Below are 15698 nucleotides of genomic sequence, written 5' to 3'. Positions count from 1 at the left end.
TGTTGTCTATAAGAGTAGATGGAGTCTTTAATAAGCATACATTGCTTTAAAACAAATAAACAAAAAATATACATAGAAGGAGAGAAATTGAAAGGGAAATAAATGCCCAGCACCAAGACTAAAGTCTTCTTAAATTCAGTCAAGTGCACTAACCTCATCTACAGCAGAGCTGCCATTCAGACATCTATCTGCTTCCAGACATGCAGGCCTGAGGTTGAAGGCATGATGTGTAGATTTTGGGACCTAAATTACAGTTAATTCAGTTCTTGCTAATTTGAGAAGGGAGGTTAACAGCATAGATTCAGAGACCTCTAAGGTTCCCGTAAAATGCTACTTATAAACACTAGTCTCAACTTAGCCCCACAAACTGACAAGAGATAGGATCTTTTGCTGATTAATAAACTGTATAACTTATATTTTCGGAAAAAGATTACTTCTGTGATTATTCTTACTCTTAAGATTCTAGTTTGAATGGAAAAATTGTAGAAGGTGCGCGCGTGTGTGTGTGTGTGTGTGTGTGTGTGTGTGTGTGTGTGTGTGTGTTTCCTCCTGAACCTGTACACTCTGGTAATGAAGTAGGACTAGAGTTAATAGCATATTAAACCAAAGCCAGAAGGCCCTTATTGGAGATTTTATTCCAACTAGTTTTTGGCCTAGGTCTAATTGAATCACCCTTCTCATTCCTTATGGTCTTATCTATGATTTGGGTTTTTTTGTGTGTGTGGTGGGGAAGGACGTAGGGTAAGGTTGGACCAGATGTTTTCTTAAGACCCTTTCAGCATTAAATGCCCTACGTTTCCTTCACTCTGTCCTACGGGTGCCCGTCTACACCTGCACACGTATCCTCAAGCTGTTATATGCACACACCAACAGGTATCCTATTCAGTGTATGGTTATTTCTCTTTGCAATGTCATCCTTGGCCTCCCAGAGTAGTTCTCAAGGGGACCCAATGTTGCGAAGGAACTAGAGTTACACAAATTCATCCTTCATCGAGGGTTCATTTTGAGCCATTTTTCCAAAGACTCTTTTCTAATAGTAGTAAGAGGATCTTCTCCAAATATCCACTCCCCTTGTCATATGCTTTCTTTGATAGCATTTTTACAATAGTACCCCCTAGAGCTGGAAGGATTCAGTCTGTTGCCAAAGGATAGCTCATAGCTAACTCACATAAGTCTGAGGTATTGAAGTGATTCCTTTTTTTAATTATGAGAGAGTGAATATGAATTACTTAAATATGTGAACAATTTTTCCTCATAAAGAGAACCTTGTTTGTACACACATATACTTGAATTGAATGAAAATGTGGAGGCAATATGAAAATAACCATATTGAATTTTTTGCCTGTTGGGAATGGAATGTTAGCTCACTGGACTGGAACTATTTTTGGTAATTATAATTCAGTAAATTATTTTTATTGACCTAATATTTTAACCCAGATGCCATAAGCCATACTAAGTAACCCACACAGGAGAAATGTTGCCTCCACTCTTAACTATAGATTTTATTTTTTTTATTTTTTATTGATACATAATAATTGTACATATTCATGGAGTACATGTTATATTTTGATACAAACATATAACATATAATGATCAAATCAGGGTAATTGGGACATGATTCACCTGAAACATTTATCATTGCTTTATGTTGGGAACATTTGAAAACTTCTAGCTATTTTGAAATATCATAAATTATTGTTAATTATAGTTGCCCTATTGCACTATTGAACATTAGAACTTTTTCCTTCTATTTAACAGTATTACCCATTAACCAACACCTCTTCATTACCCCTTCCCACCACCCTTACCAACCTCTAGTAGCCACCATTCTATTCACTCCTGATCTCCATGAGATCAATTTTTTTTAGGTCCCATATATAAGTGTGAAAATGCAATATTTGTCTTTCTGTGCCTGGTTTATTTCACTTAAAATAATGTCCTCCAGTTCCATCCATGTTTCTGCAAATGACAAAATTTCCTTCTTTTTCATGGTTAAATAATAGTCCATTGTATACATATGCCACATCTTCTTTATCCATTTTTCCCTTGATAAACACTTAAGCTGATTCCACATTTTAGATATTGTGAATAATGCTGCAATAAACACAGAAGTGCAAATATCTTTTGGTTACATTTTATGTCTTTACCTCATCCAAGTGAGGTTTAGAGGCATGCCCTTCCCCTCTACAATGCTCACCGTGTCTATTAGTTGTGAGTTTATCCCCTGCAACCTCTAATCGCTGGCTGGTGTGAGCACCATAGTGTTGATCAGTTAGTGCCAATTTGACAGTGAATGTATGTGTAGGCTATTCCTCTGATCTTGTGATACCTCACTACGGATAGTGGGCTCAAGCTCAATCCAGGAAAATATAAGAGGTGCTAGATCACTGTCATTTCTTATAACTGAGTAATATTCCATTGTATACATATAGCAAATTTTAATAATCCACTCATGAATTGACAGACACTTGGGTTGTTCCCACATCCTTGCAGTAGTGAATTGTGCTGCCATAAACATTGTAGATGTCTTTATTATAGGTATCAGTCTACCAGATTTCAAGTTGTACTATAAGGCTGTAGTAACTAAGATGGCATGGTACTGGCACAAGAATAGAGACACAGACCTTTGGAACAGGACTGAGAATCCAGAGATGAAACCATCCACATATGGTAATCTAATCTTTGACAAAGCAGACAAAAATATACATTGGGGAAAAGAATCTCTTTTCAATAAATGGTGCTGGGAAAACTGGATAGCTACATGCAGAAGACTGAAACTGGATCCCCACCTCTCACCTCTCACCTCTCACAAAAATCAATTCAAGATGGATAACAGACTTAAACCTAAGGCATGAAACCTTCAGAATTCTAGATGAAGATGTTGGGAAGACCCTTTCAGACATTGGCCTAGGTAAAGAATTTTTGAAGAAGACCCCCAAAGCAATCACTGTAGCAACAAAAATAAATAAATGGGATCTGATCAAATTAAAAAGCTTTTGCACAGCCAAGGAAACTATTATTAGAGCGAATAGACAGCCTATAGAATGGGAGAAAATATTTGCTCTCTTCACATCTGATAAGGGGCTGATAACAAGAATCTATCTAGAACTTAAAAAAATCATCAAAATAATCAAACAACCCCATCAATAAATGGGCAAAAGAAATGAACAGAAACTTTTCAAAAGAAGACAGAATAATGACCAGCAAACATATAAAAAATGCTCAACGTCTCTAATCGTTACAGAAATGCAAATCAAAACCACAATGAGATGTCACCTAACCCCAGTGAGATTGGCCTCTATCAAAAAATCCCAAAACAACAAATGCTGGTGAGGATGTGGAGAGACAGGAACACTCTTACACTGCTGGTGGGACTGCAAATTGGTGCAACCTCTGTGGAAAAGAACTTGGAGATACCTCAAAGAGCTAAAAATAGAAATACTGTTTGATTCAGCAATAGCACTATTAGGCATCTGCCCAAAAGATTACCCATACATTTTAAATTGGACAGTTCAAATGGGAAATCTCAATGGGGCTGTGGAGTCCTTTTAAAAATTGCATTTGGAAAGCTGGGTTGTATTTCAAAATAAGGGCATAGCCTCAGTGCAGATGGATGAGACCTTCCTTGCTTTTCTAAAAGAGTAAGTTACAGCTTCAGTTTTATAACCATATTTTACAAAATTCAAACCACTGCCTCAGAGTGATTTTGATGAAATACTGACTTTAAAGAAGTAGAAGTTTGCCTCCTTGGTAAATCCATCTTTTTGTAAAAGCCTTGAGATTCATTTCCATTGTGTTATTGTACATTTTTATATTTTGCAAATATCTCTTACAGTTCTTATAATTTCCTCTGTGTCTATAATTATTTCCCCATTTTTATTTCATGAATTGGGTTTTTCCCCTTTTTCTCTATGAAATTATCTAATGATTTGATTGTTTTATTGTTTCTTTTTTGTTTTATAATATCTTAATTGGTGTTTTCATTCTTATTAATTCACTTCTTCTACTTGTTTATTTATTTTTTCTAACTTTCTGAGTTGGGTGCTGAATTCATTAATTTTCATTTTTGCTTATTTCATATTAGAAAATAGAAAGTTAGGAGTTTGACCGTTTCTTATCATGAATCTCGTAGGTCCTTATCTGCAGTGTTCACAATCATTCTTCACTAAATATTCTGTAATTTTGGCTTTGATCGCTCTTTTGTGCAAGAGTTGCTTCAGACTAAAGGGTTTGTTTCCTTGTTTATAATTCTCCAGTGGTAGGTTTTTTTGCTTAATAGCTTTCTAATTAATTTGTGTCTACTGAAATTTAATCAAAGAATTTTTTTGTTGTTTTGAAATTTGTATATCACCTACTAGATAATCGACTTTTATGAATGTTTATGACTCATGAAAAGTAGATTTATTTTCAGGGTATAGAGTTAAAAGAACATCAGGTACATTCTACCTTCTTAATTATATCATTTAGGTATTTTATATATCATTTTTTAAAAGGTGAGCTATCATGGGTTGACAGGTATTTCTATTATTTTCTCTTTTTGTGTGATATAATTTTTGCTTCATAAATGCTGATTTTATGTTATGTGGTTCTTGGATATTCCTAACTGTAGACCTTCATAGCATAGCTTATTGCACTCTTTATTATTATAAAGTCCTCTTCTTTGTCTCAGCTAATGCTTTTTCTAGAATTCAAATTAGACTCATATTAAGAATATAACCCCATCTTTGCTTAGCTTTTTACTTTTAACTTTTCAGAGACACTTTGATTTGTGTGTGTCTTAAACACTGTGTATAATTGAGTTTTTTAATGACTCTATCTAAGGTTCTTTTCTCTTAATCAAAACCAGCCATATTAACATCTATTGAAATGACAGGAACGTTTGCGCTAAGGTGCTATCATATTTTATATTATACTTTCTGTTTTTATGTTTTTTTTAGAAATAGCTCACTAATACTGTCTGTGCCATCTGCTTTGCTATATATTTGTATCTTCTGATGATCTGGAAGTATTATGTTATGTTTTTAGTTTTTCTAGTGTTTAACTTGATAATGAAAACTTTAAATCCTCTATTTATTTCTATTACTTCTTTGATGTAAAAATTAGTAAACTTCTACTTCGTCTCACCTCCTCCCCAACACCTGATTTATGTGGTTTTATTAACTTGCTTAGTTTCTTCTAGTGTGTACCTTTATTATTTAAATATAACTCTATTGCTTTATATATCAGATTTAAATGATATATTTTACCCCCTCTCTAAAAGATAAAGAAGCCAGTGTTTATTTATTGCCTCTCAACATCTTTCCCTCTTTGCTTTCATAATGTAACTAATTCCTTGTCACTATTTGCCAGTTATAGTATTTCTAAGTTGTTCTGATTTTTAAAATGAGTATTCTATTTCATGTACTATATGCTGTTTACAAAAAACACAACCCAAAACATGTGACTCAGAAAGGTAGAAAATAAATAAATCTGGCAAAACATAATTCTCCAATTGTTCTTCTTGTCTAGGTCCACTCAGTGTTAGCACTTTGGCCACGGTCGATCCATTCATTTTGTGGTTGGCCAAAGTTGTTCCTCAAATGATTTCTTCTAGAAGCACTCACAGAAACCACATTACTGTGTGCTTGCAAGGTTTTCTACTGCTGTTGTGCTTGGGTCAAGTTTGCTTGGGTATGACATTTTTGGATCCAGCTTTCTTTCCTTGAGATCTTCTGCAGATGTCACCCAAAAGTCTTCCACCTTTTGGTGTTGCCCTGGAGAGGCTGAAGCCATGCTGGAATTATTTCCACATACAGATGGTAAATCTTTTTGCATATGTGCCTTAAGGATTATTTCTTTTATATAAAAAACTTTTTATTATGGAAAATTTCAAACATATAAAACCTATGGATTATTTCTTTTCCTTAAAACCTGGTGACATTTCTACGATGTGTTTCAATGATTGTTCTGTACTGGCTTTTCTTGGGACGTGGGTGGTCTTTTCCTCTATAGATTCCAGTTACATTGATTAAATCTTTTGATGTCTTCCATTCGTTTAATTATCTTACTTAGGGAAAACAATTATTCATATGTCGCCTCTGTTTTCTTTCTTTTCCATGTCTGTTGTATTTCTTCAACATTTTCTTTATCTCTCTGTTTGGCCTGCTTTTTTCATTCCTGCTGTACATGTCCCTTAATGTGTTTTCATGAAGGACAGTTCTCCTGTGTGCTGCTCCCAGTGTGATCTTCATTAGTTATATGGTTCTGGTTTTCTTGTCCATATGTTTCCTGTGCTCTGCTAGCTCTTGCTGCCTTGAGCCCTCGTTCTTGATAATTTCAGGAGCTTCTTTCTGTTAGTAGCAATATGTTTGGTCATCACTTGGTGGCACCATTTTTCTGATGAGTGCTCCCCATCTGTTGTTTGTTTTGTTTTGTTTTTGCTGTTTCTGCTCCTGCTGCTGCTGCTGCTACTTCCTCATCCTCTTCTTTTTCTTTTCCTCTTTCCCTACCTCCTCTTCTTCCCCTCCATTTTCTCCTTCTCCTTCTTTTCATCCCCCATCCTCCTCATCTTCCCCTTCCTTCTTCTTCTTCACTTTATTGTTATTATTTACCATCTTTGAGCAAAATGCATTCTTTTGTACCAACTGTTTGAGGATTTGTACCAGGCAGAAATCAGAGTAGTAGTATTCTAAGCTATCTGGAATTGTCCTTGGTTTATTATGAGGCTCCTGTGAAGTGATGTGTGTGTGTGTGTGTGTGTGTGTGTGTGTGTGTGTGTGTGTGTGTGTTTTAGAATTTTCCCATGACTATAGTGGGCAGCAGTTGCAGGGCTCCTTGCAATTCAATCTCTGTTCTCCACCCAGACTCTTGGCATCTTGCCTCACCCCTGTCTGATGTTCACAGCATTTGGCAGCCCTTCCTCGTGTAGCTTCCATTTGAGATTACAGATTTTTCCAGTGTTTATGTTTGCATTTCTGTTCCTCATCCTCCTTATTATTAAGGTGATAATTTCTGAGAGAGGAAAGGGCTAAAACTTTACTATGCTATCCTGACTCCAAAATCATAATACTTTTCTCATACCTTTTGTTTGTGACTTTTTCCCCTGGGACAGAAGAGTGTACGTCGCTGTGTTTTGTTTAGCTTGATCCTCCTGTTGCCTCCCCAAACGTCTCCTTTCCTTCACTCCACCTAAAAAGACTCACTTGAGATATTATCCAAATATCTTTGGAAGTTCTGGCATTGGCAGGCGTCATCTTCCCTGTGAACTTCCAATATAGACAAGACCCATGTTTCTTTTGGCTAGTTTGCTGCTTACATATAGCTGCTGTAATGAACAACCCTCCACATGGGTAACAGCACACATAAATGGAAGTTATCACCCACTCGTGTGAAGTACAGGACAAGTGTTCCTTGATTGGCAGGTGGTTCCCAATGAGCAGTGACTTTAGACCAGACTCTGCCATCTACCTGGCCTCCCAGGTGCTTGTCTACATTAAGCCAGCAAAAGGGAGAAGAGCATAGAAGAGCAAGCATGAGAGATTCTCCAGGCCTGAACTGTGCAGGAAATGCATCCCGTCTGCTCTTGTTCTATTACCCAGCACTAACTGGCAGTGATTCTAAACAACATAATCTAGCTGTGTGGACAGGAAATGGAAGAGAAAGATGGGGGTTTGGTGACAGCTACTAACCTAATTGCTCTCTCTAGCTTGTCTGTCATAAATGTCCCAGTGGCCAAAGGAACTTGAGTGCTTCTAACCCAGTTAGTATTTTCATTCATTCTGTAGATATTCATTAACTTCCTTTTGCATACCGACTACATGACTTTATCAGTTGGAGTTATCTTAACCTCTACCATAGGAATGATAGTTATTTATTTTTCTAAGCTGTCCTGGAAGAAAAAAAAAATGAGTTAGTTAAAAACAAATCCTTGTGACAACTGATACTTTTGCCCTTTGTTGAAAATATTGACCTATTCAGTGAAGAGGAAAGTATATAAATAATTCCACAAGGGTCAGTAGTTATGCAGAGTTATACGATACTGTGTTATCAGTCAAGTTGGATTCACCAGTAGAAGTTCATTCCTCTAAATTACTTTCCGCACATTTTTTTGCAATTCATAAGTGTATCTGTTCTCCAAAGGTAATTCAATGACCACTGTTTTAAAATAGGCTTTTAACAACTGATTCTACTCAGCTCAATTAAATATAAAAGATATAAATTATATGTAGATTTCAGTATAGGCAAGTTCATGGAATTAGAAGTTGTTTACTATCAGGCAATTTTTCAGTAATGAAATCCAAATTAATGTTTACACCTTAATAGCCAAGAGGAGAGTGTTCACACACACCCCACCCCATTAAAATGTACCAAGAAAACAACTTGTATCCTTTCTTACATGGATAATAAAAAAGGGTTTTATTTAATATTTGTTTTAGCTGAACTATCCCACTAAGTCACTACACCACTAGAACTTATGTTATAAATATGCTTCCTTATCTTCAAATCGTTTTTGTCATGCCTCTTGAGAGACAGAGCAGTCCTCAGCAGGGCATGCTGGGAACAGAGAAGCCATTATGTCTCGTGGGGTGTCGATACAGGAAAAGGGTGCAGAAGGAACTGAGCCACTTGAAGCCTGTTCCTGAGACCCTTGGATGTCCCCAGCTCCCATTGTGACCCCACCGCTCAGCTTCCTCCGACGCCCATTCCTTTTCCGTCCTTTCAGTTGACGTTACGCACGCATGTGAGCTAGCATCCTTTCTCTTTGGTAGCAAGCATGCCTTGGAAAGAAAAAGCATTCCATGTTTGAATGAGGCCTGGTTGCAGGCTGTTATTACCTTTTATTTACTGTGAGTTTATCCGCGATATTAATTACAATCAGATTGTGTTAGATGTAACAAATTCACTAAATGTTTCTCAGATCTTGACCTTAAATATTAGACCTACTTACTGGGAAATAACAATAGTTCCTTTAATAGTTCTTTTTATTTACATACATTTTTCTCATTTCATCCTCACTATAACCCTTTGAAGTAGGGGTTACTATCCCACATTTGACAAGTGATAAAATTGAAATATAAGGAAGGAAAATATAAGGAAGGATAGGGGTTACTATCCCACATTTGACAAGTGATAAAATTGAAATATAAGGAAGGAAAATAACCTTCCTATAGTCAGTCACACATCCAGTAGGAGAAAGGCAGGGTTCAAGCATGAGTCAGTAGCCAGGATCCTGGGCCAGGGACATGAATGAGCACAGCTTCACTACTATAGGGAGGGTGACAGATTTTTCTTTTTCCTCTAAGTGTAGGACTGAAGTATTAACCTTCTGGTTCAACTTTTTAAAAATCATCTCTATCATTATTTAGACTTTCCTTAGCACTTGCTTATTATAGTGATGCTTTTTGGTGAGATTGGTGAGATTGGTCAGACAACCATGTTTTATTGTTGTCTGACTTGATTGACATGAGCAAGCAATTATTTACTCTGGTTCTTTTGGGCCCACTTTTCATTATGGACTGAGCCCTGAGGTGAAGAACCCGGATGCACTTACTCCGGTCGTGTGTGGCTTTAGCACTAGAGTAAATCCGAATCAGTTCAGTTTGAATTTTAGTTCTGGACACTGCCCACAGCTGGGAGGGGGTCACTGGCGAGAGAAAGGCCACAGGTCGGCACAGGACGACTTGAGAAAACAGGAATTCTGACCGCAATGTTGGCTCCGGTCCACACGACACATTGCTTGTTGCCTTATTTTCCGTGGGGGACCTATTGCTGCCCAACGAGGCTTTCTTGACAACAGCATGAGCCTTTGCAGTTGGATGGAACAATTGGACCCCAGAGGGCTTCAGCCTCTTGGTGTCTTCTATGCAGAGGAGCTGTCTCCATAAGAACTTATTCCATAATGCAATTGCAATAATTAAAATAAAGACCAGTGGCCTTCGTGGCAGCTGAAGTTGTTAAATAAAATCTGGGCAGCTCAGCCTATTGTTCCTTTACTGTGTTCATTTACTGTGGCGTCCTGTTTTTCTAGGGCGACAGAGAAGCGGAGCTGGGGCTGCCTTTTTCTCCTCTGTGTGACCGCAAGTCGACTATGGTTGCTCAGTCACAAGTAGGTACGTGCTTGCCAGCCCTGCGGATGGCAGGAGCAGCAGAGTGGGACGCCCGTGGAAGTAAGCTCAGATGCTCGCAGTGATTCTCTGGCTGAGAAACTGGCTCTGTTCTGTCATGCTGTGCTCATGGCTTTGCCTAAGGAGGTCACTGGGGCCACTCTCTTTATTTTTCTCCCTGAAATGTGGCTCATTCATGGAGAATCAGACAGTGACACTTTTGGTGCCTCTGTCATTCCCTGCTAAGAGAAAAAGGGGCCTCAACTTTCCGAGGAGTTGACAAGTACAGTTTGCAGGAAGCCCATTCTACCTTAGCCTCTCCATTCTGCGTGCAATACCGAAGTCACCATGGCATTTCTCCTGATGAATGCTTCTGGCCCTCTTTTCAGGACAGCCCCATTTCCTGGATCCTAGGAATGACTCTTTTAAAATGTTTCCTTCCTTCCTTCCTTCCTTCCTTCCTTCCTTCCTTCCTTCCTTCCTTCCTTCCTTCCTTCCTTGTTTCTTTCCTCTCTTCTTTACTCCCTTCTTCCCTTTCTGCCTTCATTTCTTTTTTTTTTAAAGCACTTTTTTGGAGGAGTAAAGATAACCTTCACACTGCTAATAACCATAGTATATGCATTACAAAATCGTCAGCTGTGAGAGAGGGTCTGAGTGCCCTATATAAATTAAATGTCATGAGTGATCTCCACCTTTGAAGAGTCTGAAATCATTGGAAAAAGAAATTCAATAAGGATTTATTGATTTTTCCATTTGTGTTTGGAGTGCTTATTTTTTTTTCATAATATATATTGAATCCCTGTTGGCTGTTGGACACTGCTAGGCACTATAGCAGATGTTATAAAAACAAAGACAAATTATACGTGGTGCCTGCTCTCAAATCATTAAAACAGTATTGGGTGGTGGGAAAGATGTTATAAAAACAAAAATTTATTAGAATCTTACAATGCTAAGGTAAAATTTTGTACATAGTACAATGCAGTGCAAACCAGAGTGTGTGAACTATTAATATTAGATTTATTGAGGGGCAGTGTTTGAGTCGAGTCATAAGAAGTGAGTAGGCATTGTCTACAGCGGTAAATAGTGATGTGTATCAGTGGTGACTTAGGGGTGGGCGGAAGGGCATTCCAGGCAGTGTATGCAGCATATACAATGGAGGGAAACTTAAAAACTACCTAAGTATGGTCATCGAATTCTAAACAGTTCCATATGGCAAGAGCAGTGGGTAGGAAGTAGGATGCAATGAGGGACATATCAGGCCCAGATTTTATATTGTGTTAAGAATAGCATGTGTTTATACTTTCCTGTAGGAAATGAGGGCATATCTAAAGAATTTTAAGTGAGGTTAAAAATATATAAATTCTTGTTTTAGCCTGTGGGCTTAATCTGGCCCACCACCTGTTCTTGTAAATAAAGTTTTATTACAACACAGCTAAGCCTGTTCATTTGCATTTTGTCTATGGATGCTTTTGTACTACAGTGGCAGAGTTAAATATTTTTGATAGAGATGATATGGCCTGCAAAGTCTAAAATAACTATGTGGTCCTTTACAGATAAAGTTTGCCAAGCCCTGTTTGGGAAGATATCTCTGCCAGTAGCATGGAGGATTAATTGGAGGGTTTTCAGTAAGATGAGAGGCAAGGAAATCAGTTGGGCACCCACTGCAGGATTACAGGAAAGGGATGATGAACATCAGAACTAAGGCAGTAACAGAGACTGTCCAGAAGAGAGGTGGCCCTGAAAGTGCTGGGGATTTGGCTAGAGGCAAAGCTAAAGTAAAGGCAGCAATCTAGATTAAGTGGTTGGACCATAGTCCATTTACAAAGGTGGGGGTAGGGGAGCTGGTGAGTTATTTCTGGTTGAGTTGAACTTGGGAGGAAAAAAAGGTGAAAATGGTATCATCAGACGCTTCAGTTTTGGCTTAAAATTATACTGCAATTAAGTGTAATCCAAACTTTGCTACCAGTGTTTCCTTATCAGGATACTATTGGTATTGAGTTGGGACAATTCTTGTTTTGCCAATTAAGTTGTAGCACTTTTAGCATCCTTCACTGCTGAGCATTAAATACCAGTATCAACCCCACCTCAGTCACTGTGAAAAACAAATACGCCCTCTTACATTTCCAAACAGCCCCTGCAGAGGGGGGCGGGCAGCATTTCCTTTGGTTGGTATTTAGCTCCTTCCAGCTTTCATGTGGCTGCGTAATGAATTACCCTCTCCCCATTAGCTTTAGCTCACATTTTTCACCTGATGTATCATAGAACCCTTGGGTGTCTTTGAGTTGTTGAGATAATCACTCTAGCCCAACTCCATCTATCTCCCCAGTGTGGCAATTTCACAAAGGTATAGTTCTAGGTCTGACCCTTCTCCCAGTTTCCAACCCTGTTGTGTCCTACTCTGCTTGTCCTCTCCCATCCGGATGTGTCCCATATGCCTCAAACTCAGCACATCTGCAGCTGACCCCTTCCCCTATCCCGGGCCACATTCTGTTCCCCTGCTTTGCTCCTGGCCTCTCTGGCTGACCCCACCAAGAGTCAGTGCCACCTCCTGCTGTGCCGGCTCTGAGCCTCCTTTGCATTCCTGCCTTACAGTGGCACTGGCCCCCACCTCCCTTACCTTTGGTTGGAGCAATTACAATAGCTTTTAAAATGATTTCCCTATCCTTATCCCCTCATGCTCTCTCCCTTCCCATCCATCTTGCCAGATCAACGTTCCCAAGAACATTTTAGAAATCTTATGACAGTGCTGCCCAGACATCTCCAGGGGCTGCTAGTGCCCATCTAAGTCCCAACCGCTAGCCTGACAATTAGGTGCCTCCCTCCCTGAGCTGTTGGTGACCTTTTCCCAAGCTTTTCTTCCCCAACTCCAAAAGGATCCCTACACCCGCCCTAGTCACTCCTCCGACACCTCCCACCCTCTCCCATCACTGTCTCACCCCAGCCCCCCACCCACAGTGCACAGACATAGTCTCTCATCCACTCTTGGGGCTCAACTCAAACGTCACAGTCTCCACAAAGTTGCTCACAGGCCTCTCAGTGGAGGGGAAATATCCTCCCTCCCCTCCCTTCCCAGGGGCCTTCATGTGGGCTTCTCCTCTGGCCTTCCATACACTCCAGGGGTCATTCGTGTGCTCATTTAATCTCTCCTAGAAATCTCTTGAAGACAGGCAGGTTGTATTATTCAATCTGTCTTTTATGCAGCTCCTATCACAGTCCCTGTTTCATAGCAAGTGTTGAATATGTATTTTTGAAGCACGTTATTGAACTATCTACTGAAAAGTCATAGGAAGTTATGTAGGAGAAATGAAACTGACTCATAATATTCAAATCAAGGAATATATTAAATGAGTAAGACCAACTCACTCTCTCCTAAACTGATCTGGAGCCTTCTATGTAGATGAATTTTAGAAGAAAGGAAATGCCCGAGTTAATGCGTCATTCCTCTGAAACATTACTGTTTCTTTTTAGGTTTTATTGATTTCATTGTGGAACCTACCTTCACTGTGCTCACGGACATGACCGAAAAGATCGTCAGTCCGTTAATCGATGAAACCTCCCAAACTGGCACCACAGGACAGAGGCGTTCAAGGTCAGTGGAGAAGCTTGAGGGCTGGGGGTGAGGTTGGCCTGTCCCTGAGGATGGAATCCTTTTGTGGGAGATGGGGTAGGTATTTCATAATGATGTTTGCCTTACCTCCTTCTCGTAAGAGTCTGTCTGCCCCTTGCCTTCTTCCAGAGGAGATGGAATTGTACTATCTGTACTCTCCAGGCTGACCTGTAAGGGGGTGACCAAGTCCTGACCAGCAAGTCCTGGGGCAGCCTCCCCCACACCCCAGAGAGCAAATGTGGATTATGACACTCATGGGGTGCTAGGAAAGTTAACTAAGTTATTCGGTACATGTGCCCCCCACAGAACAGGGTCTAGCACAAGCTAACACTTAGTCTTAGTTGGTCATACCACTACCATTATTACCACCCACCTTCCTCCCCTCCTCGTCCATGCCACACCTTAGGCTTTGTCACACAGGAGTAAGAATAGAAATGGAATGAGTAGGACAAAGAGAAGCAAAGAGCAGGAACAGGAGTAAAGGCAAGAGGAGAATTAGGACCGTGGGCCCCTTGGGATGCCCAGGTGGATCGCCCCTCTTGAGTTTGCCAGTAAGGGGGACAGAAGCCCCCTACCCGAGTCCCCGTGGCCCTGCAGCTCTTCAGGAGCACTGGTTGAAACATGCCCTGCTTGTCTACTCAGCCTTGATTGTCACTTAGTGAAGTTGCATTCATGTCAGTCACTGCTTTAACCACTGGGAGCAGGAGTTACTTCTTTAAATTTTTCCAGAAGGATGATATTCACAGTCACCCATGGCTTAAAGCATAAAGTATTCATATAAAGTTAGGTCTTTTGCATGACCCAATCTCCCACAGTCTCCACGCTGTCTGTGCTGCTCTGTCTTCTCCCAGCAATGGTAAAGAGATCATCGCTTGTCGTGAGCCTGGGGACCCCGGGATCAGAGGGACCCTGAGTGCAGGGGATGGGTAGGGCTGGAGAGAAAGAGGATCAAGTTGCTGGGTAACTTGGGAAAGTGGTCAGTGTCGAAGCAGGTGGGTGAACTGTGAAATCAAGTAGAAATTCAAGTTCAAATTGGTCAATTTCAGAGACTAGAAGAGCAAAAATTTGCGTGAGGGGATTCTGGTTATTGGAAAAAATAAGCAGCCAATTAACACAGAAGATATATGAGTAAAAATGAGATTCTAAAGGCTGCAATGTTGATACTTTCCTGCTGAAAATACAGAATTCCCCACCTGTTATCTACAGAAAATAGGATAATTTCACAGCAATAACTCAATGAGTGCTAACCACTTCTATCCTGGACTTGCTCCTTGGCAGACATTTTCAACACTAACTGTCCTCTTTGGTATGATTTTTGTCCTCCAGCTTGAACAGCATCAGCTCAGCAGATGCAAAGCGCTCAGGTGTCAAGAGCTCTGGGTCAGAGGGAAGTGCCCCAATCAACAATTCCGTCATCCCAGTTGACTACAAGAGCTTTAAAGCCACATGGACGGAGGTGGTGCACGTCAATCGGGAGAGATGGAGGGCCAAGGTGCCCAAAGGTAACATCTTCCAGGAGACCTGCCCAAACCAATCTGGCACCAACTCATAAAACAAGGGATTGCCTTCCCTGCTTTACAGGTGTTGCAAATTAAATACAATCACTCAGGATGCAGATTCAAATATTAGGGTCTACCATCTTTTGATCTTCATTATATTTAACACTCAGTGCATGATAAAATGTGGCTGACCTCCAAGCCTCCTGACATCTTGCCCTTTTGTGCTTAGTGACTAAACTCCTTTTTCTAGTGTGAAGACTCTGCAGGAGATGGGGGCTACTTTCTTGGTTTCTGCTAGACCATCTTGTCATTCTCATTTCATGTCATGTGGCACAGCTGTGAGGCCTTTATTTCTTCTTTTACTTAAGTAAAGCCCAGCCATTAGCCACCTTGCCTTGGCCATTATGTTGGGATATAAGGAGATTTAATTTTCTTACATGCATTTTTATCTTCCTCATATATTCACAGTATTCCTTTTTTTTTGAAACAGAATCTCATTCTGTCACCTGG

At 39.9% G+C, this 15698-nt stretch overlaps 1 protein-coding gene across 7 annotated transcripts in view; it reads left to right on the top strand.

Annotated features, from left to right (window-relative positions):
- PDE1C (phosphodiesterase 1C) overlaps positions 1-15698 on the top strand; it is a 483316-nt gene that overhangs the window by 404134 nt on the left and 63484 nt on the right. For all 7 annotated transcript variants that reach the window (XM_045564386.1, XM_045564391.1, XM_045564387.1 and 4 more), the window contains 3 exons: positions 10007-10088; positions 13551-13671; positions 15016-15191. In XM_045564386.1, coding sequence (XP_045420342.1) covers positions 10007-10088; positions 13551-13671; positions 15016-15191 — 379 coding nt within the window. The remainder of the gene's footprint in view (positions 1-10006; positions 10089-13550; positions 13672-15015; positions 15192-15698) is intronic.

The sequence above is a fragment of the Lemur catta genome, chromosome 11 (assembly GCF_020740605.2).
Source record: "Lemur catta isolate mLemCat1 chromosome 11, mLemCat1.pri, whole genome shotgun sequence".
Classification (NCBI taxonomy): domain Eukaryota; kingdom Metazoa; phylum Chordata; class Mammalia; order Primates; family Lemuridae; genus Lemur; species Lemur catta.
Note: the sequence above shows the minus strand (reverse complement) of the source record. Positions and strands in the feature narration are given on the sequence as shown.